At 33.8% G+C, this 27,847-nt stretch overlaps 1 protein-coding gene across 1 annotated transcript in view; it reads right to left on the bottom strand.

Annotated features, from left to right (window-relative positions):
* The window catches only part of PXDNL (peroxidasin like), a 521,054-nt gene that overhangs the window by 94,063 nt on the left and 399,144 nt on the right, over positions 1 to 27,847 (bottom strand). Inside the window, exons 12-14 of the mRNA XM_045982128.1 lie at positions 25,571 to 25,729; positions 7,239 to 7,351; positions 4,762 to 4,918 (exon numbers count right to left, since the gene is read on the bottom strand). Of these exons, the coding sequence (XP_045838084.1) occupies positions 4,762 to 4,918; positions 7,239 to 7,351; positions 25,571 to 25,729 (429 nt within the window). The remainder of the gene's footprint in view (positions 1 to 4,761; positions 4,919 to 7,238; positions 7,352 to 25,570; positions 25,730 to 27,847) is intronic.

The following is a 27,847-nucleotide window of genomic DNA, read 5'->3' as shown; positions in this document are numbered from 1 at the left end:
CTTGCAAGTTCCACTGTTTTTCTTCCAGAGACTGAAAAAGAAAGACACTACTTTTTTTTGCTCTTAATAATTGAGATGAGCCTTTTATTTTGATTATCTCTTCCCTTATAATTTCATGACTATCCAAACACAACTCTACTAAAAATCTCTTCTTAAAATTTGATGCTAATTTTTTTTTGAAACATGTGGCTTAGCTCAGGATAGACATATATGTTCAATATAGATTTTACATATAAATGATTGGAAATGTATTAAATATGGTTAAGGCCCGGACATTGGGGAGGGGAGGCGAACCATAAGAGACTATGTACTCTGAAAAACAACCTGAGGGTTTTGAAGGGTCAGGGGTGGGAGGTTGGGGCAACCTGAGGGTTTTGAAGGGTCAGGGGTGGGAGGTTGGGGGAACAGGTGGTGGGTAATGGGGAGGGCACGTTTTGCATGGAGCACTGGGTGTTGTGCAAAAAGAATGAATACTGTTACACTGAAAAAAATAAATAAAATGAAAATAAAAAAAAAACAAAAAAAACAAAAAAAAAACAAAAAAAACCATTATAGCTAGCATAATGTAATCTGAAGAACAAAAAAAAAAAACAAAAACGCAAATGCTATTATCCTTATAACAACCCCCAAAGAAAAAAAAAAAAATATGGTTAAGGTATTATAAATATATGTATATGTATATTAGGTATATGCTGTTATTTATAAAATATTCCACCATTCATTGTACTATTAAAGTTTGCCAAGGTAAACAAGATTATCACGTAACTATTAATTATTATGCAAATTAATTTATGTCATATTCAAAGTAAATAAACAAATATAGTTGAATAGCAATTGAAAATGATTTAGTATCAATTTCATTTCATTGATATATTTGCGTAAAAACAATTAAAATTTTCTGACACTTCATTGTTATTTCATTGTATAATAACTGCAGTGGTTTTGAAACAGATGTTTGATCTAGACAATAACAAGTGGATTAGAATGTCAAAAAGTCCATCAGTTATTCATTCAGAATTTCAAAAAAAATAACTAGATCCCAAAAGCATCAAATAAGTTAATTGGTAAATAACACTTGGAACAAGTGGTAAATGCCCAATAAATGTTAACTTTTTCTTAGTAGTATTAGCATCAGTTTAATACAGGTTATTTACTTAACATAATAGAAAAGGTCTCATTAACTTCAAATCAACTAATGCAGCCTTAATTCTCATTTATAATTTATTAGGTTGAGAATATAGTCAAAGTAGAGAATACTCTAAGTGGAAATATCATTTAGAAAGTTATTGCAGAAGTCTAAATGACGAAAGATTGAACTATGAAAGAGGAGGTTATATGGAGAAATGGAAAAGAAGCAATATTTGAAGGAAAAACTGGTGAGACGTGGCAGTTAGGGTAAAGAAGGAGGGAGCAGAAAAAATCAGAAAACTTTCTGGCTTCCTCCTTACAGAATATGGTCTGTATTAAAGGACTGCCAGGAAGTTATAAGGTCTTGAGGCGAAAATGAGGAGTTCAATTTTGCATACATTCAAGATCAGTTTTTAATATATGGAATTGGAAGACCTGTGGGTTATCCAAAACGAAATGTTCAACATACAATTAGATACTCAACTCAGAATTTCAAAGAAGACATTGTTTGGATTTATGTTTTATATCATTACAAACAGTATTTATGCTCCAAAATTCTCATTTAATCCATGCTGTGTCACTATTTCACTTTTAGTCAGTCCACATATTATTCCAATGTCCCATTGGTAAACATTCTGTCATGTAGACACGCTCTAAACTACTTCCTGACTATTGTTGTGCATTTGAATGCTATTGTAGAAACGGAATTTCTATGCCAATAAGGACTCTTGAGTGTCCAGTTCCACATTTTTTAAGAAACAAGAAAATTAATTCCAGTTATGGGTGAGGTATCCAAAGTGGCTGAGATCAATAAAGGTTAAGTTTCCTGATTTAACCCAGGATTTTTCCCGCTATCTCACACTGTTTATATTCAGTGTAAATGTCTTGTGTCCTCAGACTGAACCATTTTCACAAGCAAGAAATTAATCATAAGAATATACTGTGAATGGACATTGGGGAGGGTATGTGCTATCATGAGTGCTATGAAGTATGTAAACCTGGCGATTCACAGACCTGTACCCCTGGGGATAAAAATACATTATATGTTTATAAAAAAAAAAATTGGAAGGGGAGGCGAACCATAAGAGACTATGGACTCTGAAAAACAACCTGAGGGTTTTGAAGGGGCGGGGGTGGGAAGTTGGGGGAACCAGGTGGTGGGTAAAAGGGAGGGCACGTATTGCATGGAGCACTGGGTGTTGTGCAAAAACAATGAATACTGTTACGCTGAAAAAAATAAATAAATTTAAAAAAAAGAATATACTGTAAATTATGAACTTGTCAGCACTTAACAATATATCAATATATGTAGGAGGTATTAAAATAAATTGTGTTTTGAATAAAAATTGTGAGTTTTGGGGGATTTAACATAATATGTGTAACTTTCATATGCCAAATATCATCCAGAGAAATAGGTATGCTGATGCAAGTAATATTTCTCAACACAAAATACTTTGAGGACACCCTCAAAGGATAGGTTCCCAGTAAACACCGTATCAGCCTTACAGGTTTGCAAAAAGTTACTAAAACTATTAAAAATCTATTACATCCATGAAGAAAAAAACTCCTTAAAAAATCACAATTTGTGGGAACCCTTTTTTTTTTTTTTGCTATTATAAATGCCTTACTTTGAGCCTCACTCATTCAAATGCATGATATATATGTATTTCTCCTTATATTGCTATAAAAATGTCTCAAGAGCAAAAAACACAATTTCCTTCTTGACTGAATAACTTCTTCTTTTGTACTACTTTATCTCTATAGCTTGACTTTCTGCTTTCTATACAACAGAGGAGAATATTGGTAAATGCTACTTATCAGTATTTTAAAATCTGGTAAATAGAGTGACCGATACATTTTAATCTAAATGTTTTATTTTTAATGTGTGTATATAAAATGGATTGCTAAATTTCTGTCTACCACAATGAAATTCTTATGTTGGAGGTTCTAAAATGTTGACCACTGTGATTATAGTTTGTGTGTATGTGGCAGAGCAAAACAGAGACAAAGGGAGAGAATAAGAGGTAGAGAGAGAATATTTGTTTGTGTATGTGTTTGTTTAGTAGTAAATATTTCTAGCATCTCTTGAACCTAAAAGATAGTAATTTAAATTTTATAATAAGTTTTTTCCAAAATGCTCAAGAATATTTTTTCATTGATCTCATAAATAGTTAAGCAGTAGAAAAGGAGCTCTATAAATTTATAAAAAGAAACACAACTATTATAGATTTTAAATCAGGAAAAACATGAACTCATAGCAGATACCAAATCAGGCTAAGATTTTGTAACTTTAAGAAATGTTATGTGATAAAGACTTTCTGACCCTACTAGAATAAATATTCTCTAGTTACTAGATACATTGTTATAATTTTAAGGCTAATAGTCTACTGAGAATACTTTTTACTGTACAGTATAATAAATATGTAAAGATGGCTGCACCATTAATGAAAATATATACTTTTATAAAATACCCAAACAAATGGGTATTTGGAAGTTTGATTTCTCAGAAGAATTTTCAGGTATAAGAATATGAATTATTGTACTACATGAAGGGAAGGCAATGACATCTTTAAGGATGTGACTTAATTAAATAAATCTATTTTTATCCAAGCCTGTATTTATAATGAGAAGAGTTACCTAATAGTTTTAGAGACCAGTAAGAGCTGGAAAAACTAAAAGGAAAGAAAGAAATCTGTAAAACCCTATTTATGAAATCTGCCCATTTCTAAGGAAACCAAAAAGCAGGCAAAGCCCAAAATAGTACTCCATATGCTTATAGCTGAACTCATTTACTTGAACTGCTGATTGTCAGTAAGGCAGAAGCTCCTAAACTCATCCATAAAAAAAGCAACCCTGATGTCAATTCACATGTCCCCACATGCTGTGCTTTTCTTGAATTCTTTCCCCACGTGGAGAATATGCCAGTCCATCATCAGAGCCAGTCCCCATTCCCATTTCCACAGCTGAGGTTTCCATTCGAATCTGCCCACAAATAGACTCTCTCACTTCCACTACAAACTGACTGATTGAAGAAAAAAAAAAAAGGATTTTATTTTTTGTAAAACTATGACAATTTGTTAAAGCAGTCACCATTTATGAACAAGTAGCAGAGGGCTACAACTAAATGATGGATGACAAAATGTAAACAATGCCAAATATGTTGACCAATTATAAATGTCCAAATATTGAGGTATTTATTCTTATAGTGGCAAATCTTACCTAGAAGTTTGATTGATTGATTTTTGATTTTACTGTAGAACCAAATATACCATGTCAGAGTAACTCATACATGTTAAATTCCACTTATCCTTAAATCTCTGACTCCACTTTTTTTAGCTATGAATGTATCTTACATTCAATAATTTTCATTTCCTAAGAAAACATGATATACATTTGCGAATCCTTCCTATTTTTTTCACTTGTGGCATTGATAGTTTTGGTGTTTGATACCCTTCAATATAGTTTACATTTAAAACTTAGATTTAAAAATTTAAAATAACATTGATTTAATTTCAATACATTTGACTAGAAAAAAACATGTAAGGAAACTTGGGTAGTGAGACAAATCAGTTAGGATGAGAAGTAGAAGCTGTCAAAGATATTTATCTAGATTGCATCAGGAGCCACACTTACCTACAACTGTGAGAAACATATTGGTCACAACAAAGCCAAATGAATTCCAAGCCACACATTCATATCTTCCTTGGTCAGCTTGCCCTGTGTCATAGATGGTTAGCATGCCTTCACCACTGACATGGAATTTACCACTCTCAGTAATCTGAACACCTGCCTAGGGAGGGAAAATAATTGTCACAGGAGGGAAATATGTTTCCTTAAAAAATAACATCTTATTTTGTTTGATATAGTTTGATTTGTTCAACAAATATCTACTGATCACCTACTGTGTCAAGCATTAGAAAAGGTATTTTATGAATCTAATGAAGAGAAGAAAAGAGAGAAAAAGTGCTTCTAGGAAGTATAGTTTACCTTTTTCTCTTAATTAAAACAAATATATACTCAAAATTCAATTATGTAATTATTTAATATTATGATCATTTTAAAATCATCATTTCAATGAATGAATACATAGGTTATTCATATTTTTCTTCTAGAAAAGGATTCCAAAAATAATAAAAATAAAATTTGAAAAGAAGAAAAATTTTCATAAATCTACTAACTAAAAGCTTCAAAATACTTTCATATTTCTGATTCTTCTTCTATTTCTATATATGTACTCATAAGTTTTATGTACCTGCAAAGATTTATATATCAGTGTTTCTCAATTAAAATTATACCTTAAAATGGTAAGATGACTACATTTCATATGAAATATTATTAAATGTATTCAGTTGTAATTAGTATGGATTTATGTACTTTTCATTATTATGCTAATAATTTTTAAAAAGGAAAAGAAATTGGCTTTCCAGGATTGCGTTGGAATGGAGTAGGGGTAGAGATGCTTCTCTCCTTCCCCTTCCCAAGAGACTCACAGGAAACTGAAGATGGGCTGCTGTCTCAAAAGTACTCATACCCCAGTGATGACTAGTAGGCCAGAATGTAACCAGAAAGGTTCAGAGCGGGAAAAAAGAAAAAAATGTTTCCTAGGTCTTCAGATTCTCACAGTTGTCTCTTGCCATTACTAGAATATAAGTCAAAGGTGATGGATGGCTGGTAACTCAGGGGAGGAGATGAGATGGACTAACAGGACCTACCAGATGGATGGATGAAAAAAGACCAGACATACAGAAGACTAAGAAGTGATCAGGTACACAAGCTTCTTTGCAAAAGCACTCCCTTCCTACCTGTTCTCCTTATGTACTACCAGAACTCTTAGGCTAACACTACAGTTCTATAGGTTTTGTTAGGGTCTCTGAGCTATCAGCTTGCTTTCCAATAAATTCCTTATCTGCTTATTTTGGGAGTAGCTTAATTCACACCATTTTAGCCTTGTGAATAGAAGAGGATTATTATAAAGATTAAATGTGCAAGCATACACAAAATGTCTGGCATATAGTCAGCCCTCAATTAATTCATTTGGAATTAAAAGCTACCTTTTAGGAATTAGACTGAGCTATTTTCCTGATACAATTATATAATACAGCTTTTAGTATGTCAAATAAGGCTCTAGAGACTGACCAAAATGTGTATTTTTCACACCGCCTATTTTTTAGTAAGAGATATTTGAATTTTATTACACTCAAAAGAAATTATAAAAACTACTCAGACTATTTGAGAGTACCTGAGGCTAAAAGTTCCACTTTGAGACCACTAAGTTTACTTTTTTATAAAGAACTCCACATGATGCTCAGCTATAGGACAAGATAAATGAGCCACTAAAACTAAGGCCTTGTTGCTGTATGGCAACAACAAAAATAAACCAAGTAATTTTGGAAAGTAGCTTTGCAAGTTTTCAGAATGAAAACTTTACTTTTTTCAAAATTTTCTATAAAAACTGTCATTCTGATGTATGCTATTTCTGGTTAGCACTCTGCACTCTAATGTAATCCATTTCATTTATTTTTTAAGAACATCAGACTCTGAAACCAATCATTGCAATCTGATTTAAAAAAAAAGTGAAAGAAGCAATTGTGTTGAAAGAATATAGCTCAAAGAACCAAAGAAATAAAATAGATAGATAAAAAGCTATTACTTCCTTAAAGTCACTTAAGTTTTGAACCTACAGAAGGACTTTTCATGTTACTTTGTTTTGAAAACAAGTTTTCATTCTTGTTACAGCTAATGCCCTACTTTTAATCCACTTCTGAGTTATTAATTCAAAATTGTTTCCTGCTAGCCATTAAAACTCTTAAATTTATGTAAGACAAAAGCAATTTTTCCTTAGAAGAATTTAGTTATGTTTATGAAGCTTTCATCATCAAGCAAATGAGAAAGGATAAATTTATCAAAGCCCTGAGCCAAAATCAGATGTAGTTACTTAAAAAATGAACAAAAAAGAAGCAGGAAATAAACTTGTTTCAGTGTAAAAAATATTATTTGGTAACAAAAATCACAACAGTAATAAATCAATGTGAGAATCATTACCTCTTTTCACTGGGTCAATACACTTGTCAGTGTTTTTACTATTACTGCACTTTTAGTTGAGATCTTACCTTGTTCCAGGTAATTATGGGCTGTGGTTCTCCTTGAGCATGACATGAAATGTTTATATTCTTGCCAACCTCTACACTTGTATCCTGAGGTAGTTGAGTAAACACTGGGAGAGCTGTGGAAACAAATCAAAATGACATCATGTCAATACTATTTTTGTCAACACATGCTATCTAAGTCAAACGGTATAAATCTAGATATGATGTTGGTTAGCCACACTAGTGTTTTAAAAACCAATTACTTGGACATCAGAGTGAGTAATAAATATCAAAGTCAGGCTAATGATTATTAGGATAAAGACAAGAACAGGAAAAAAGGAAGAGAAATATACAAAACCTTTAACCATAATACTTTAACCCTAACCTTTAACCTTAAATATTTGTAATATTTCTTTCTTCAGCTGAGTAGCGGGTATAAGGATTTTTAATACTCTTTTTCAATATCTTTTCATAGTTCTGAAAAAAAAGATATATGGTAACAACAGAAGTTTATTGCTGGCTAAAATAAAAGATTCAATCTTACTTTATTTCCTCAAAAAATAAACTATTGTGACATAACTAATATGAAATAGATCGTTGGAATAACCCTATAACTATTAAGGAAATTAAATTAATAATATATTTTAAATCCCAAAACATAAATTTTTAGGAAAGAATTAAAATCTTTCTACTAGAAAATTCTATTCAACATATAATCTCTTCTAGAAACTAGGAGGAGGACATGTTTCCTGACTTTTTAGGAGGCTTACCTTGATATCAAAACCATATAATGACAGTACCAAAGCAAAAAAGAAAAAAGAAAAAAAAAAACCTTATAGACCAGTATCTCTCATTAATACAGACACAAAAATCATCCATAAAGTATTGACAAATAGAATTCACCAAAGAAAAATGTTTATACACCATGTCCAAAAGAGTTTATGGGATACAAGACTGGTTCAGTATTTGAAAATCAACCAATGGAATCTATTATACAAACAAATAAAGAAGAAAACCCTCATAATTTCAACTAGTGCAAAAAGTATTTGACTAAATTTAAAACATATATGATTAAATAAAAACTCTCAGAAAAAATAGTAAAAGAGAGCTTGCATAACTTAAAAATGAACATAGGTGGGAAGATGGTGGAGGAGTAGGAGACCCTAGTTCTGTCTGGTTCCTGAAATTCAGCTATATAGCCATCAAATCATTCTGAAATCGTGTGAACTTTATCTAAGAAAAGAATAGCTGCAAAATAAATAAAATGAAAAAAAAAAAAAGAATAGCTGCAATTCTACAAATAGAAAAATGACCACTTTTTGTGAGGTAGGAGGTGCAGAGAAGTGAACCCAAGGTGATATATTAGAAGGTAAACCCTGGGGTAGGAAGCCAGGTACCAGAAAGTAATACAAGCTGCAGAGTGCAAAATTGGAACTTTTAGAAGTCTGCTTTGGTGGTGGATATCTCTGCCTGAAATGTGCTCTGGTAGTGAAGCAGGATGGAGTCACAGGTGGGACAGTGTTGTCTCAGGAACCCCAGGGTCACAGAAAGAAGGGAGGTGCCTGAGTGCAGCAGTGTTCCCAAGCATTGGAGAAGGGAAGACAGCTGCAAACAGGGAGTTCAGGAGTGCGCTTACTGTTTGGTGTTGCCATAAACCATGAATCACTGTACAGTTTGGTGACTGCTCTCCATAACAGGCCAAGCAAGAGGCAGAAATGTGGCAAGACACTCCCTCCCTCCTCTGTAAAGTTTGGAGACTCAAAACAGAATCTTGTGCCTGAGATAAAACACTCCGTCAAAAGCTAAATGAACATAGAATGTGGATGGTGACTAGGGAAACAGGAGTGATTGCTTTTCTGTGAAGGCTCACTGAAGAGTGGGGGGCATGAACTTTCAGCTCTGGGGATGGAGATAGGGGCACTGCTAATTTCATTTTCATTTCAATCCCCCAAAGTGGTGTGCTGAAAGACTTCAGGGAACAAAACCACATAGAGGAATCTAGAGCCACTTACACTGAGCCCTGGCCCCTGGCAAGGGAGGTACAGTTTCACCCAGGTAAAGACACCTGAGAATCAGAGCAATAGCACCCGCTCCCCAAGAAAACCAGCAGGAACATCCAGCTAATTCCAAGTGTTTTGATCATACAGAACTGCAAAACTCCAGAGCTGGGGAAAATAGTATACAGAATTCATGTTTTTTTCTCATGATTCTTTAGCCTTTCAGTTTTAATTTTTTTTTTCTTTTCAACTAATTTATCACCCTTTCTTAAAGATTTTTCTTAATTTTCATTTTTACATTTACAGTATATAGAGAGATAGATAGATAGATTTTTTTTTTCATTTTTAGCTTCCTTTCATTGTAGTCAATTTTATTTTGGTATACAATTTTGGGATCTAATGTCTTCCTAGTTTATGTTCTGTTCATCTGTTTGATTTTATTCTCTCTCTCTCTCTCTCTCTCTCTCTCTTGACATCTGACCTATTTTGATTTGTTTAGTGTATATTTTTCTAGGGTCTCTGTTGCTATTTTTGTATTTACCATCTTGTTCATCGATTCTTCTATGAACAGAATGAAAAGACAGAAAAACTCACCCTAAAAAGAGAACAAGGATGTAAACAGGGATGTAAACAGTATGGATATAAGTAAGGGGTCAAAATTAGAATTCAGAAAAATGATATTAAGATACTAGCTGGGCTTAAAAGAAGAATAGAAAACACTAGATAATCCTTTTCTGGAGAAATAAAAGAACTAATATCTAATCAGGTCAAAATCAAAAAGTCTACTAATGAGATGAAATAAAAAATGAGGGCTCTAACAACAAGGATAAATGAGGCTGAAGAGAGAGTAAGTGATATAGAAGACAAAATGATGGAGAAAAAAGAAACTGAGAAAAAGAGAAATAAACAAATACTGGATCATGAAGCAAGAATTTGAGAGAAAATTGATTCCATAAAGTGAAACAATATTAGAATAAATGGGGTCCTGGATGAAGAGGAAAGAGAGAGAGGGCCTGAGGTATATTTGAGCAAATTATAAGTGAGAACTTCTCTAATCTGGGGAACAGATTAGATTCTCTAATCTGGGGAAACAGGCATTCAAATCCAGGAGGGACAGAGAACCTCCCACAAAATCAAAAGTAAGTCAACACCTTGACATGTAATAGTGAAGCTTGCAAATTTCAGAGACAAAGAGAAAATCCTGAAGGCAGCTCAGGGACAAGACCTCCTTGACCTACAAGGGTACAGACATAAGGCAGGTAGCAGACCTATCCATACAGACCTGGCAGGCCAGAAAGGACTGACATGATCTATTTGGTGTGCTAAAAAAGAAAAATAAAGAGCCAAGAATACTTTATCCATCAAGGCTGTCATTCAGAATAGAAGGAGAGGTAAAGAGTTGCCATGAAAAACAGAAACCAAAGAATTTGTGATCACTAAACAATCCTGCAAGAAATATTGAAGAAGATCCTTTAAATAAAGAGAGAGCCCAAAAGTAACATAGACAGAGATAATATACAGAAACAGACACTTTATAGGTAATACAATGTCACTAAATTCATACCTTTCAGTAGTTACTCTAAATATAAATGGGCTAAATCCTACGATCAAAAGACACAGGATATCTGATTGGATAACAAAACAATATTCATTGATATACTATCTACAAGAGACTCATTTTAGACCCAAAGACACCACCAGATTGAAAGTGAGGGGGTAGAAAACATTTTAGCATGATGATGGATGTCAAAAGAAAGGTGGGTGGCAATCCTTATATCAGACAAATAAGATTTAATTTTTTTAAAGATTATATATATTTTTTTTTTTGAGAGAGAGAAAGTGAGAGAGAGAAAGAGATCATGAGCAGGGGAAAGAGTAGAGGGAGATGTTGACTCCCTACTGAACAGGGAGGCTAATGTGAGACTCAATCCCACAACCTGGAGCATGACCTGAGCCACAGGCAGATGCTTAACTGACTGAGCCACAAAGGTGCCCCCAGACAAATGAGATATTAAACCAAAGACTGTACGAAGAGACAAGGAAGGACATTATACCATAGTTAAAGGGTCTATCCAACAAGAAGATCTAACAATTGTAAATATTTATGCCCCCTAACATGTGAGCAACCAAGTATATAAACCAATCAATAGTTAAAATTAAATAAACACATTGATAATAATATAATAATAGTAGGGGATTTAATACTCCACTCACAGCAATAGACAGATCATCTAAGCAAAAGATCAACAAGTAAACAAGGGCTTTGAATGACACACTGGACAAATGGACTTCCCAGATATATTCAGAACATTCCATTCTAGCAACAGAATACATATTCTTCTTGAGTGCACGGGAACATTCTCCAGAATACACATACTGGGTCACATATCAGATCTCAACCAGTACCAAAGATTGGGATTATTCCATGCACAGTTTCAGACTACAGTGCTTTGAAATTTGAAATGAATTGCAAGAGGAAATTTGGAAGGAACACAAATGGAAGTTAAAGAACATCCTACTAAAGAATGAATGGATCAACTAGGAAATTAAAGAAGAACTAAAAAAGAGTTCATGGAAACAAATGAAAATGAAAACACAACTGTTCAAAACCTTTGGGATACAGCAAAGGCAGTTCTATGAGGGAAGTGTATAGCAATATAAGTCTTTAATCAAGAAACAAAAGTCTCAAAACACAACTTAACCTTACACCTAAAGGAACTGGAGAAAGAACAGCAAATAAAGCCAAACCTGCAGGAGAAGAGAATTAATAAAGGTTAGAGCAGAAATCAATGAAGTAGAAACCAAAGGAACAGTGGAACAGTTCAACAAACTAGGAGTTGGTTCTTTGAAAGAATTAATAAGATTGATAGAACCCCTGGCAAGACTTAGCAAAAAGAAAAAGAGGAAGGACCCAAATAAATAAAATCATAGATGAAAGAGGAGTGATCACAATCAACAAAAAAACAATACAAACATTTATGAAAACATATTATGAACAACAACGTGCCAACCAATTAAGCAATCTGGAAGAAATGGATGCATTCCCAGAGACTTAAAAACTACCAAAGCTGAAACAGGAAGAAATAGAAATCCTGGACAGACCCAACTGGGAATGCAAGCTCATGCAGCCACTCTGGAAAACAGTATGAATGTTCCTCAAAAAGTTGAAAATAGAGGCACCTGGATGGCTCAGTTGGTTAAGCAACTGCCTTTGGTTCAGGTCACAATCCCAAGGTCCTGGGATCAAGCCCTGCATTGGGCTCCTTGTTCAGTGGGGAGCCTGCTTCTCCCTCTCCCTCTGCTGCTCTTCCTGCTTGTGCTCTCTTGCTCTCTCTGTCTAATAAACAAATAAAATCTTTAAAAAATAAAGTAAAAAATAGAGCTACCTGATGACCCAGCAATTGCACTACTGGGTATTTATCCTAAAGATACAAATGTAATGATCCAAAGGGGCACGTGCACCTGAATGTTTATAGTAGCAATGTCCACAGTAGCCAAAGTATGGAAAAAGCCCAGATGTCCATCAACAGATGAATGGATAAAGAAGATATGGAATGTGTGTGTGTGTGTGTGTGTGTGTGTGTGTACACACAATGAAATACTACTCAGCCACCAAAAATTGAAATTTTTTCATTTGCAAGGATGTGGATTGAACGAGAGGGTATTATGCTAAGTGAAATAAGTCAAACAGAGAAGACATTTTTCAAATGATTTCAATTATATGTGGAATTTAAGGAACGTAACAGAGGATCATATGGGAAGGAAGGGAATAATAAAACAAGATGAAATCAGAGAGGGAGACAAAGTGTAAGAGACTCTTAATTACAGTAAACAACTGAGGTTTGCTGGAGGAGAGAGGTGGAAGGATGGGATAACTGGGTGATGGGCATTAAAGAGGGCATTTGATGTAATGAGCACTGAGTGTTATATACAACTGATGAGTCATTCAACTCTACCTCAAAAACTAATAATACACTATGCTAATTAGATGAATTTAAATTAAATTATGTAATTGTAAAAGAAAATGGATATAGACAAAAACGTACAATAATCATTTACTTAATGGTGAAACAGTAATTGTTTTCCTGTTTTTCCCTCTGAGGTATGGAACAGGCCAGGATGTCTACTTTCAGAACTCTGATTTAACATAGTGCTGGAAGTTCTAGCCAGTATCATATGGCAGGAAAAGGACATAGAAGAAATATGAATCAGCGAAGAAGAAATAAAACTGCTCCCATTTGCAGATGAAATTAGAGTCTATTCAGATAATTCTAGAAATCTACAAAACACTTCAAAGTGAGCTCAGCAAGATTGTAGGATACAAGATAAATGTAAAAAAGCAATGGTATTATATATTCAAGCAATGAACATATGAACACAAAAGTTTAAAAAAGAATACCTCTTATAATTTTTCAAGAACATTAAAATATTTATGCATAAATATAACAAAACATGCATGATATTGTGTATGCTGTAAACTACAAAATGTTGATGTAAGAAATCAAAGGTGATATAAATAAATGAAGAGACACATCATATCCATGAATTGGAAGTCTCAAGATAGTAAAGATGTCATTTCTCCAAGAATTGATACCAGGTTTAATGCAATTCTTATCAAAATCCCAGAAAGATTATTTTTTTTCTTTTTTATGATATAGACAAGATCATTCTAAAATTTATATGGACATACAAAGAAACTGAAATAGTTAAACAATTTTCAAAAAGAAAAATAAAGGGAGAAGAAACAACCTACTAGATTTTAAGACTGATTATATAACTATAGTAATTACCACCATGTGATACTGGCATAGAGAACCACATCAATAGAACAAAGAACCCAATGATATAATCATACAAATATGCCCAACTGTTTCTGACAAAGGTGCAAAGCAATTCAATGGAGGCCTTTTCAACAAATGGTGTGGTCAACTGGGTACCCACAGGCAAAAAAAAAAAAAAAAAAATGAGGCACAAACTAAGTCTCACCGTTCATACAAAAATTACTCAAAATGGACAACAAACAAACTTAAGTATAAAATGTAAAACTATAAAACTTTAAAAAAATAGGAGAAAATCTTTGGAACATAGGACCAGGCAAAGAATTCTTAGCTCTTATATTGAAAATATAATCCAAAGAAAAAATGATAAACTAGATTCCATCATATTTAAAAATTTTGTGTTGTGAAGACCATGTGGAAAGGATGCAATGACAAGTTTTAGACTAAGAGAAGATATTTATAAACCACATAGACAACAGAGGATTAGTGTCTAGAATATACATAGACCCCTTAGAATTCAACGATAAAAGACCAAACAATTCAAATAGAAAATGGACAGAAGACATGACATTGCACTGAAGAGGATAAACAGAAGATAAATAGGCCTGTGAAAAGATGCTCAACATCACTAGTCATGAAGGAAATGCAAATTAAAACCACTATAAGGTATCACTACACAACTGTCAGAATGACTAGAATAAAAAATAGTGACAACACAAATCACAAGGAGGCAGAGAAACTGGATCTCTCATGTATAACTGGTGGGAAATGTAAAATGGCAGAACCACTCTGGAAAAGAATTTAGGAATTTTCTTAACAATTTAAAGATGACACTACCATTCAATCCAGCAGTTGCACTCTTGGGCATTTATCCCAGAGAAAAGCCAAACCTACTCTCACACAAAAGCCTACACATGAATGTTTATAGCACCTTTATTAGTACTAACCAAAAATTAAAACCCAGATGCCCTTCAATAAGTGAATGATTAAACAATCTGTGGTCTATGTGGCATACTATTCAGCAATAAAAAGAATAACTGACAAATTATTTGATAATCAAAAGAATTGATAACACATAAAATCTGGATGAATCGCCAAATAATTATGCGGGATGAAAAACACAGTCCCAAAAGTTTACATACTATGTGATTCTATTTATATAACATTCTTGAGACAATGGAATTATAGAAATAGAGAACAGTAGTTCCCAGGGTTTTACTAGGTGGAGTCTTCAGGTTGGTAATGAGTCTGGATCTCTTTGTGTTATTGCTTACAACTAAATGTGAATCTATAATTATTTCAAAATAAAAAATTTAAAATAAATCAACTATGTGGACATGTAAGGGAATAATACACACCAAACCCACGTTAGTCGCAAATAGGTTGGAGTTGAGAACAGATGGAAAAGAAGAAGAACAAATAATCTTTAAGTATATTTGTAAGGTTTATAACCTCCTTTCAGTAGTGGGCATAAGGCCTTTCCATCATATCTTTCTTGATGGCTTTTTGTATGACTGAAATAAAAACATACAATAACATCAAAAATTTATTACGAAGTTGAAAATTTTCTGCTCTTGAAGTGAGAACTGTATTTTGTTATATTCAAATCTTACATTGTATTTGGGTTTGCTAAAACTAAGCCTTATAGATTCCTGACAACGCATAGTGGACATCTCATGAGGACTAGTGACTCTAGGCAGTGACCTTCGTCTTTCATCCAAAGGATCTCTAACTAACACTTCATGTCATGGCCTTCATTATCTGATGTTCTCTATCTCTAACCTTGTTCAACTCCTGTCTTAATAATTACTCATTACCACCACTTACATGACATCACTTTTAGTCTTTTGAAAATATCTAATACTACATCCTACAGAAAAAATCCTCTCTCTCCTGCTCCATCGTCTCCTCATTGTGATGCTATCTAGATTCCTAGAAACTTTCCTCTTCCTTCCTGTTGATGACCGCTGTCTAGTGTCATTCTCCCCTCTTCAGTTAGGATCCTAAGTTTCATCACCTCTACCACTTTCCTTCCCAAACTATCAACGCCTTTACCCCATTGTCTCTCTGTTCAACACACTGGCACTGTGTTCTTCATACCTGTCCTTCAAAAAATATCTGGAGAATTCGTGTGTCCTGGTTTATCAGAGATAAACTGTCTTTGTTGCTTTGTTGCTTCAGATCCTATTTAACAACAATTTAAAAAAACCCATCTCTCAGCACACTCTTCTCCCACAAAATACCAGCATTTTCTACACAAGAGGAAAAAAAACAAAAAAAAAAAAAACACAAAAAAACAAAAACAAAAAGCAAGCCCAAAACAAACCCTTAGACTATTAATCCCTTGACTTCCTACACTCCTCTATCATAGAGGTACTTCCCTATACAACCATTCCTAACTGCCCTTTTCTCATCTGAAGTGAAGAAATGCCTCTTATCTTCTCTTTAAGGCAAATTGCTTCACTGAATTTTACAAATCCCATCCCATCTTGCCATCTGAGAAATCTTGAACCACCTTTACTTACTCCCATCTTTCTGCCTTCTTCCCTTCAGAAAACACCTCAGTCCCCTTATTTGCCCATATCCCTACCCCATCTTCAGTGTCACCTTCTTACTGTTTGCCTTCACAAAGAAATGTCTTGGAAAAAATAGTTTCTGCATACCTGCCTCCCCGCCCCTTTGCACTGAAGCTTACTTATTTCCTTTGATTTCATGAGAATTGTTCTTTGGGTCCTTAAATTTAGAATCTTAAAAAAAAATCAGTCTTCATTGAAGGTACCTGTTTGTAGCTTTTGAGCCATTAAATCACTCTTTCTTTCTGGATATAATTCTTAGCTCTTGGGATTCTTTCTCCTCTGAGTTTCTATGTCATACTGGGCATTTGTTATAGTACAATTTACAGCCTTTCTTTCTTCTGAATTATAAGGAATTTCCACCCTTGGCCCTCCTTTCTTCTCACTCAACACACCCCCTTGGTTCTAAATGACTTCATTCATAGCCATTGACTATATAACTTAGCTTTGTGTTCATAAACCAACCATCTTAGTCCCAACAAGCATATTAAATGCAACTTTTTCCAAACTGTACTCATTATCTCTCCCCATTTGCTAATTTACCTGTCCTTTTTGTTATTGAACTAGAAATTTCCTCATATATTACAAATAATAAAAAAAACTTGTCAGTTATGTATGGTGCAAATATCTTTTGATTCTTTTTTTTAAAGTGAATGGAAGATACAAATTGTAATGTAGATGACTTTATCAACCTTTTTCTTATACAATAATGATTTTTATATTTTGGTTTAAAAATCCTTCTGTACTACTATCATAAAAATCTCATTTTTATTCATAAATATTTAAATATTTTTTTTCTTAATATTAATGTTATTTTTTAACCTGGAATTTATTTTCGAGTATAGGTAAAGTGAAGATTCATTTCATGGTTTCCCTGTGACGAGTTGCCTATCACTATTTATTGAGGACATCTACTTTCTGTAGATGAGCAGTGCCATGACTGTAATTAATATTGTCTTTCTTTCTGTTCCATAGATCAATTTGTCAATCCCTATGTCAGTAAAACAATATGTTAATTATGATAGATTGATAACCTCTTGCTATTAGATTATCCTAGTCATTTTTAAATCTTCGCTCGTTTATATACAGTTTTAATCAACATTTCATTTTCTACCAAAAACCCTTCCAGGATTTCCACCAGAATTGCACTGACCTACAAATCAATATTGGAAGGACTAACATCTTTACAGAAGGATTTGTCTTCTCAATTTCTTCCAACAGCATTTTGTTCCTACAAGTTCTTGAATATCTTTGCTTAGATTTATTTGTTTGTTTTAGATTTCATTTTATTCTGGTAAGAACATTTACCATATATCTACCTTCTTAAAAATTATTAGTTACAAATCAAAGGTTATACATTTTCACTTAAGCAAGATGAAGAAGTTCTACAGATATTCAGTACACTATTGTATGTACAATCAACAAAATATATTGTTAGATTTATTTTTAAATAATTTATACTTTCTTGCTATTTTAAGAGGTATTCTTTTAAAAATAAAATTAGGTATTCTATTTGTTGCTGACATGTAGAAAGAAAAATATTTTTACTTATTACTGTTGACTAATATTCTTGCCAAACTCATTATTTCTGATAGTATATTTTAAATGTTTCTGAATTATGTGAGGAAATTCTAGTATGTATAAATAATAAAATCATATGCATTCTTTCTAAATTCATAACTTTTGTTTCCATTTCTTTTCTTTTTGCACCAGCTAGGACCTTCCATTATAGTGTTGAGTAAATGCAGTCTTCTTTCTACTCCCAAAGGAAGTATTTCTAGTATATGTGCTGCCGAAGCGAGCACCAAAGGAAGTATTTCTAACATTTTATCTTGAAAAACACTATTTTCAAAAATATTATCCAAATTATTTATAGAAAGTTTTTTAAGATCATTGCTAAGATCATGAATAGATGAATAGATGAAAATTTTAATAATGAATAGATGAAAAATTTAATCAAATGTTTTGTCTATCTCTATTAAAATAATGTTAATCTATTAATCTATTAATGTCATTGAATTCAGTAGGTCAATATTTTCTATAGGGATTATTTTGAATTTTTTTTTCTCATAATATTCTTTATTAGTTAAAGTTGGGAACTATTCCCTGTTCTATTCTCTATAATAGTTTGTATAAGACTGAATTGATCTTACACATTTAGAGAATTTGTCCACAAAATAACTGCCAGCTGTTTTATTCTTTACTCATCTTTTATTTAAATCATTTCTAACACCATCTTTTTCACCTTTTTTATTGAAACTTATTACCATACTTTTTTTTAAATTTTTTCTACCTATCCCTGATATTTTGCCAGGTATACAGAATATTATACTACTTTAATCAAATAATAACTCTCTTAACTGGTATTCCAATGTTAGGTAGTATTTAATTATGTGATTTTTATTTAGTGCCACATCATGGTAATTATTATTGTTAATATTTGATACAGAAAATATTTTAATATTTCCTACATGTTCAGCATTCTTTGTTTACCTTTGCATTTTATTTTGAATATCAGTCATTCTTTCAAGATCTTTCTTTTCCTTAGGAATTTCCCTTAGATATTTCCTTAAAGTACTATTATATTTGACAAACATTCTGTTTACTGCAAATATCTTTATGAAGCCCTTATTTTTGAAAGACCAATAGTTATACAATACCATATGTACTGTTATTTTTTCTTGAGACACTTTGAAGGTTTTTTTAAGATTTTATTGAGATGATAGAGAGAAAGCAAAAGCAGGGGGAGGGGCAGGGAGAACCACGCTCCCCACTGAGCAGGGAGTAAAATGAGAGACTTGATCCCAGCACCCTAGGATCAGGATCTGAGACAAAGGCAGACATTTAACTGACTGAGCCACCCATACACCCCAAGAGAGTTTGAAGTTTTGATTCCAACATATTGTGGCTTCTATTGCTCCTGATATGAAATCTATTGTTAATTCAATTTATATAGGTGATTTGCCTTTCCTCTCTAACCAATAATACCATTGATGTGAACTACCCATTGAGTGAAGAAATTGTATCACCAGAGAGTATGGAATAACCAACTGTGAGAAGAAACTGGCTAAAAGGCCACAAGCTGGAACTCCTTCTCCCATACCAGGGAAATGAGCAGTAGGGGAACCTCAATATGACCTCTGAATAAAATGCATATAATGCTAGAGAATTAGCCATGCAGAGGTCCCTGATGACCAGAAAATACCTCATAGCAACAAAAAGAGGGTCACCTTGCCATTGGCTTCCCATTCGTGAGCCTGTCCCTTCTTCTCCATTCCTTCGGGCCACCACTAAGCAGGAAGAATTGAAAGATTAAAAAGAAGAAAGTACACCAAACAACAACAACAACAACAACAACAAAACCCTAAACCTTGCCCTTTCCCGGTCCCTGCACTCACATGGACACCCCAGTCTATGAGAGTCATCTGCCCCAGCCTGCACTAAGAGAAGGCTAGGATAAGAACTACGTCTATACTGTGAGACTTAAATATTGAAAAGAAATGGAGCCTTGGGGTGCCTGGGTGGCTGAGTGGGTTAAAGCCTCTGCCTTCAGCTCAGGTCATGATCTCAGGGTCCTGAGATCGAGCCCCATATCGGGCTCTCTGCTCAGCAGGAAGCCTGCTTCCCCCTCTCTCTCTCTCTGCCTGCCTCTCTGCCTACTTGTGACCTCTGTCTATAAATAAATAAATAAAATCTTAAAAAAAAAAGAGAGAGAAATGGAGCCTTGTGGTTTGGAAGCATAAGTGTGGCATTTCCAGGTTTTATCAAAAAAGTGGTCCAACAGCACAAGGAGCATAAAAATCAGAAACATACTGCTAGTTTTGCTTATAACACTATCAGTTTCATGTTCAGCAAAATTAGGGAAGAACTAAAGCTGACTCCACCAAAAAAGGTGGAGGGAGGATTACCTAAAGCAGAGAAGATCAAGTGTGTGTGGAAGAGGATCAAGTGTGTATGGAAGAGGATATGACACGATCTCAAGAAGGGCCAGGCACATACACTTCCTGACTAGAAAGACATCTCCAGAACAAAATCTGCATCATAGGCACACAGTGCTATTTTTTATATGTCTACCCAGTTAGTTCCAAAGGTTTTACATAATTATCTTTTCTTCACTCAAAGAAAATGCTATCTTTTTCATACATTACATTCCCATATGAAAGGGAATCAATTTGTAGATTATATATTTTGTTGTAATGTACTGAGTAGTTTTAATTTATGTAGCTTTATTATGTATTTTATAATTTAGTATGATGAGTCCTCTTTAATTATGGTTCCTTTTCAGAATTTTCCCAGTTATTCTTTCTTTTGTCTCTTGGCTAAATGTAATGATTTGTCTCTCCAAATCTATATATATTTTTAAAGATTTTATTTATTAATTTGACAGACAGAGATCACAAGTAGGCAGAGAGAGATGGAGAAGCAGGCTCCCTGCTGAGCAGAGAGCCCGATGTGAGACTCGATCCCAGGATACTCGGATCATGACCTGAGCGAAAGGCAGAGGCTTTAACCCACTGAGCCACCCAGGTGCCCTCTCCAAATCTATATTAAGTGATAATAATGACAGCAGTAATCTTTTCTTTAGTGAAAATATTTATGGTATTTCCCTATTAAGCAGGATTCTGGTTAATGAGTTTAATAAAGCAAAAGTAATATATAATAAATCCTAAAAATTCATTAAAATATATAAAAGAAAAACTATCTTATATATCTGTCTATGCAAAAAATCCAGGAATGTAAATCTATTTTATCATGTTGAAAAGATGTTTGTTCAGACCTATGTTAACTGGGAGTTTCTAATGAGAATAAATGTTGAATTTTATCAAATGTCTTTTTAGCATCTATAGAAAGAATCCTGATTTTTCTTCTGACATCTATTAATATGATAAAATATATTAATAGCTTTCCTATTATTACACTATCTTTGGCTTTCTTGAATAAAAACCACTTAATTATGGACTAATATTTTTTCATGTGCTACTTGTTTATGATTTATAATTATATTTATTTATTTACACTATTGGATTTTTTGCATAGATGTGCAAGATAGTTTTCCTTTATATATTTAAAGAACTCTTAGGATTTTTTATCAAGCTTAGGTTTGTTTTACTAAAAATATTTTTAGTGTGTTTATTATTTTCTAATTCCTGAAACAACATGAATAGCATCAGAATTTTTGTTATTTATAGATTAGATGGTTTTCCTTGGGAAACCACATGGCCACATGCTCTTAGTGGAGAGAGCTCTTTCACAAATTTAATATTCAGAATAATTATCAGTCTATTCAGCTATGCTAGAAAGTAACAGCCAGCTATCTGTACTCCTGTGATCTTTGGCAACTTTTTTCTCCCCTACTATATTCTGTTTATATTTCTATCTCTTCTGAAGTTAGTTTTAATTAAATATGTTGCTATAAAATTACTAGCTTCATCCAATGTTTGTATATATTTGTATATGCTTGAGCAAAATATTAGTAGAAAAAATAAAATTATTTCATAGCTAATAAAAGTTAGAATCATCTCTGTAGTGAATACGCATTGTTCATAACATATCAAGGGACATAAAGGGTAGACATGAGAAAGGCAAGTAAAATGAGGTGGCAACAAAGAGTTTAAAGAGATTAAAAAGAAAAATTAAAGATCTAGAAATCAGGCAAAGAAGATCCAACAAATGATGTTACTAAAACACACTAACTTCAGGAGTACTACACTTAAAAATTATTGAGACACTTGGGACACCTGGGTGGCTCTGTTGGTTAAGCGGCTGGCTTCAGCTCAGGTCATGATCCCAGTGTCCTGGGATCGAGTCCCACATCGGATCCTTGCTTGGTGGGGAGCCTGCTTCCCCTTCTGCCTCTCCTGCCACTCTGCCTGCCTGTGCTCACTCTCTCTCTCTGGCAAATAAATTAAAAAAATCTTTAGAAAAAAAATTATTGAGAAGCTCAAAGAGCTTTTATTTATGTTGATTATATGTATCTATGTTCACTATATTAGAAATTAAATCTGAGAACTTTAAATTTCACTCATTCAAAAATTACAGTTATAAACTCATACAATTTTCAAATAAATAATACAATTTTATGAACATCAATTAATTTTCCAAAAATAAAAGTAGTGAGTGGAGTAGCATATTGTTCTACACTTTTGAAAATCCCAATAATTGCATAACTGCTTTTCAGTTCAATCTTTTGCAATTGGTCATTTTAGTTGAAGTATATGAATATAATATGGCCTCACAAAGATAAGTATTTGCAAAATGTAGGGACATTTTTAAAGTTTTTCCAGGTAATTGTGAAAAACCTTCGATACTACATCAATATTTGACAACTGATAGCTTCTTTTGCCAATTTCTTTCATGATGCATCTGCCAGAGAGTCAAGATTTAATAAAAGTAGTATTTTCCCCATTTTATCAGTAACATTGTAAACAAAATTACTTTTTTTTTCACACTACAAGGGAAGAATATATGAATTACTAGCTCAATTTGGTGCCACTGCTTTGGTTCATGCTAAGATTCCAGCACCTTTATCCACCATTATCTTGGTACCATCAAGGCAAATGACAACCTAGTAGAAAAGGCAAACAAGATCTTGATATTATTATGAGATTGTTTTAACCCAAAAACCCCATGAAAAGTTCTTGTACACTTCAGTACACACAAAATTGGTCCTTTAAAATATTGTCAGCGGTGCTAGTAAAAAATATTGTTAATAATTTCAGAGATAAAATGGTTCCACCTGTTATATGTTTACTTGAATTCATTAACTCCTCCATTCCCACAGTCATAGATGTTCAGGTCACCTAGTATATCACTCGACTATATAATAGAGTTAATGGTTTATTTTTAGAGTTTCTTCACCTCAACATTTGCCTGTTCATTTTGGGCTGATTAATATCCTACATAATATATCTGGCCAACAAGTGGAAAGTTCCATGGCCTATAGTCATGATATGATATATTCTTTGTTGTTGTTGTTGTTGTTGTTTATTTTCAGCATAAGAGTGTTCATTGTTTTTGCACCACACCAGTGCTCCATGCAGTACGTGCTCTCCCTATTACCCACCACCTGGTTCCTCAACCTCCCACCCCCCCCGCCCCTTCAAAACCCTCTGGTTGTAAGACATGATATATTCTAACTCAACCAACAATCCCAACTATTTCTTCCCTATGGCCCTCTTCCCCACTCCATTCACATAGTTTATGTTCAACATAGGGCTCTATGTTTGCTAAAAAAAAAACTTATTTGTTTCTACATTTGTGCTTATTGCTAATAATATTTTACCTATGGATATCTGATAAATTTATCAAATTCCTCCACATTTGTCAGCTATCAGATTGAATGGCACATTCTAATATTAATTTCAACAGTAGCATCTTATAAAGCTCGCAGAGTGGAGGAAAGGAACCCTCCTTGGGGAAGAGGCATGCTTCTAAATTGAGATCTAGAGGGTCAGTGGGGGACACTGGTGTAAAGATGTAACAATGGAGCAAAAAGAGGACAAAACTAAGACCATTAACTTCAGCATCGTCATGCTATATTTTATTTGACTACAATATGATGGTTTAATATGCCCTCCTTTTAAAAAAAGTATTAATGTAGGGGTGCCTGGGTGGTGCAGTCAGTTGAGCATCTGACTCTTGGTTTGGGCTCAGGTCATAATCTCAGGGTTGTGAAATCAAGCCCCAAGTCAGACCCTATGCCCAGTGTAGAGTCGGCTTGAAGTTTCTCTCTCTCCCTCTGCACCACGCCCCAGCATTCTCTCTCTCCCACTCTCTCTGCCGCTCTCAAATGAATAAATAAATCTTAAAAAAAAATTAATGCAAAACTTCCTGATTTTTAAATTAGTTGAATTAGTTGAAAACCAATTCAAAAGTAATTTTAAAGATTCCGCAGAGCAGATTTCAGCCTTTCCTTTTAGAAAGAATGAACCAAAGATATGGGATTTTCCAAGAGCATGGCAGTTCCCTTCAACTTTCAAGTTTTTTCAAATCTTCCCATGCATTTCAGCTGCTACTTGACTACTTTCCCTCTTCATAGAACCTTAACTTGATCAAATAAATAAATAATAAGAAGCACTTGATATGTTAAAAATATAGTGAGAAAGGAATACAATACAATACAATACAATACATACAATACATACAATACTGGATTGTATGTAGATATTAGTTCAGTGTAATCTTATGTCTATGTCTCAGCATACTGAATATTTCAAAATTACTAGTATTTCTTTTTACATTTATATTGTTACATCTGGCTGATCTTTGTCTCTATGTTTTATATGCTCTTATCTAAATATGTGGTACTGCTGAATTTAGATCTACTACATCAAAATAAATTATAGCAAATTTATAGAGAAATCTAGGAAATTATGTTTAAATACAAAACAATCCTAAAAATGCAGTTAAGACACTATATATATGTATATAAAACATAAACCAGTAACTAAGAAGAAATTTCAAGAGTACCTAATAACAACCATTTTTCATCCTTACATTGGAACTTTCTTTAAAAATCTAAGCCTTGAGTTTTTTTTTCTTTTTTTTTTCCATGTCAGTTAATGATATATTATGGACAAATAACCCAACCTCATTACAGTACCTCAAAGTACTGTATTTCATGATGAGTCTGCAGAAAAATGTCTGCAGTATATTCCCAATAACCCTCAGCATAAAAGATACATCAATATAAGACCAAAATTCAAACGATCAGGTGTGAGAAATTTATCTTTCTGTGAGCTAGTCTCTGCAGGTAAGACTAATTAAAAAGGTAAGAAAAAACAAAATGATATTTTTTGGAAGAAAACATGATATTAATAATTAACATTAATAGAAATAAAATCCTCAAGTTGAAAAAAATACTTACTAGAAGAGAGTTATAAAATTTGCAATTTCTTAGATCCTATAAAATAAAAAACTAAGTAAGTAATAAAATCACCCAGGGATGTGTGAAAGACATATAAAGAGGCACTTTTCAGTTGTGTAAATCCAATCACAGCACACATTACCTTTGGGTTTTACAGTCAGCTGGACAGATGCTTTTTTCACTCCCAAAGAACTTACTGCCTGACATTCATATTGGCCTTGGTCATGATGTGCTGCATGCTCAATTCTCAAAGTTCCAGAGGAGAGAACTGTATGTAGACTTTCCTGAGAGAGCTGCCCTCCTGCAAAGAGGGAAACAAAATATTTTGTATGACACTGTTATGGCTCTAAGAGCTGACAGCTATTACGGTGTGATATTCGGGTGTTTGGTAAAGGTTGGGTCTCTCTGGAAGTCCTCTGTGTCACAATACTGGGACCTCCCCCATAATACTGCATCTGGAAACCGGGGCACCCTGCTTGACCAGCCCCCAAGCAGGAGAACTGGTCAGCTCCCTTAATGAATTCCTGCACCTTCGTGTTTGCTCCCTCAGTTTTATTTTCCACAGTTAGAATGCAAATTCAAAACTGACCTTATTCCAGCATGAATGTATGGTGCCTTCTGTATGGTGCCTTCCTATTACTCTTAGAACAAGCTATAAAATGCCTCAGGGGGAATGCGAGGCATTGTACAGGCTAACCAACCACACCTGCTTCTATAGCTTCATGGCGCCACTCTTTACTTAATGGAGTGCAAACAAGGCAAAATTTGGATAACAGAAGAATTGTTTTTGCATTTTTTTTTATTTTTGAATAACAGTTTTTATTCCTAGATTACTCCCCAGAGTGATTACTAAATATGATTTTCAAATATCTTTATGACATTTGTTGGTCACATGTATGTAATATTTATAATAAAAAAAAACATTATGGAATTACAACATTTAAGGTGCTGAGACAGAATCTTGAGAATGGTGGTTTTTGTGACACTTAGGCTGTTAATCCTCACTCACAGTCATAACCACTCATCCAACATTGCACTTTATCACCTCTTGAGTTTACACTGAGTTTACAGTCCTTGTGGCCATTAACAAGTTAATGGATTGTCATTCTCAACTATTTCAGTGACAATATGTGTCAAATGTAAATATCTGACCTTTATTGTTAATAAATAAATAATATATAAAAATGGATAATTAAAAATAAATAATAAATTTTAAAAAAACTATTTACCTTTGTAAACAGTTAACTTTTATTGAATTTCTACACAAATGAGTCAAATACACTTTTAAATGTTTATGAGTATAAATACACTCAAAATAATCCCCACAATCACCCAGTGTTGTAGGCAATATCAACACTCCCAGCATATAGATAAAGCTCTGGTAAAACCACAGTTAACTTACTTGCCCAAGGTCATGCAACTAGTAAATGAAGGAGGGAGATGTGAATCTTGGTTTTCCAGCTTCAAAGTTCACCTCCTACCCACTCTACTTTTATAAAGATGAGAGCAAAAATTTTAGCAAAAAGAAGTTTACAAATGTCGATGTGCTTAGAATTTAACTTAGTTACCTGAACCAATAAAAAAGTTAACAATTCCAAGACCAGAGAAATCTTAGTGGAGCATTCATTTCAGAGTTTAGACCTTACTCTCTAACATTGCAGGGATCACTAGAAGTTCCCAGCCCCTCGGATCAACACCGCACACCCCTACCCAACACTTAAAAGACAGCAGCTCTCTGGACACCTGGATGGCTCAGTTGGTTAAGCCAGCAACTCTTGGTTTTGGGTTAGGTCATGATCTCGTGAGTTGGTGAGATCCAACCCATATAGGGCTCCATGCTCAGCAGAGAGTCTGCTTGAAGATTCTCTCCCTCTATCCCTCCCCCAACTCATGCTCTCTCACGTGCTTTCTCTTTCAAGTAAATAAATAAATCTTTTTTAAAAAGCATTTTTTTAATTTTTTTTAAAGATCTTATCTATTTATTTGAGAGAGAGAGATAGAGCACACAGTGGGTGGAAGGACAGAGAAAGAAACAGACTCCCCATTGGCAGGGAGCCTGAGGTGGGCATTGATCCCAGGCCTGGGATCATGACCTGAGTCTAAAGCAGATGTTTAACCAACTGAGCTACCCAAGCACCAATCCCTGCCACCAAAAAGCATTCTTTAAAAAAAAAAGGGACAGTAGCTCTCTTTTATCCATTTAACATGCTAGAGTTTTCTTACAGTTGGTTTCACTGCACTTACAATTTCACTTTGTACTAAAGAAGAATTCTGCCACTTTAAAAAATACTTAAAACCACTAACTGTTCAATAATTTTATTTTAAAAATCATGAAACTGAACAAACAAGTGGTTGCCAGAGAGGAGGTACATGGGAGAATGAGTACATTAAAAAAAAAAAAAAATCAGGCAACTGAGTC

This window comes from Meles meles, chromosome 1 (assembly GCF_922984935.1).
Source record: "Meles meles chromosome 1, mMelMel3.1 paternal haplotype, whole genome shotgun sequence".
Classification (NCBI taxonomy): Eukaryota; Metazoa; Chordata; class Mammalia; order Carnivora; family Mustelidae; genus Meles; species Meles meles.
This window is presented reverse-complemented; position numbering and strand designations above follow the sequence as displayed.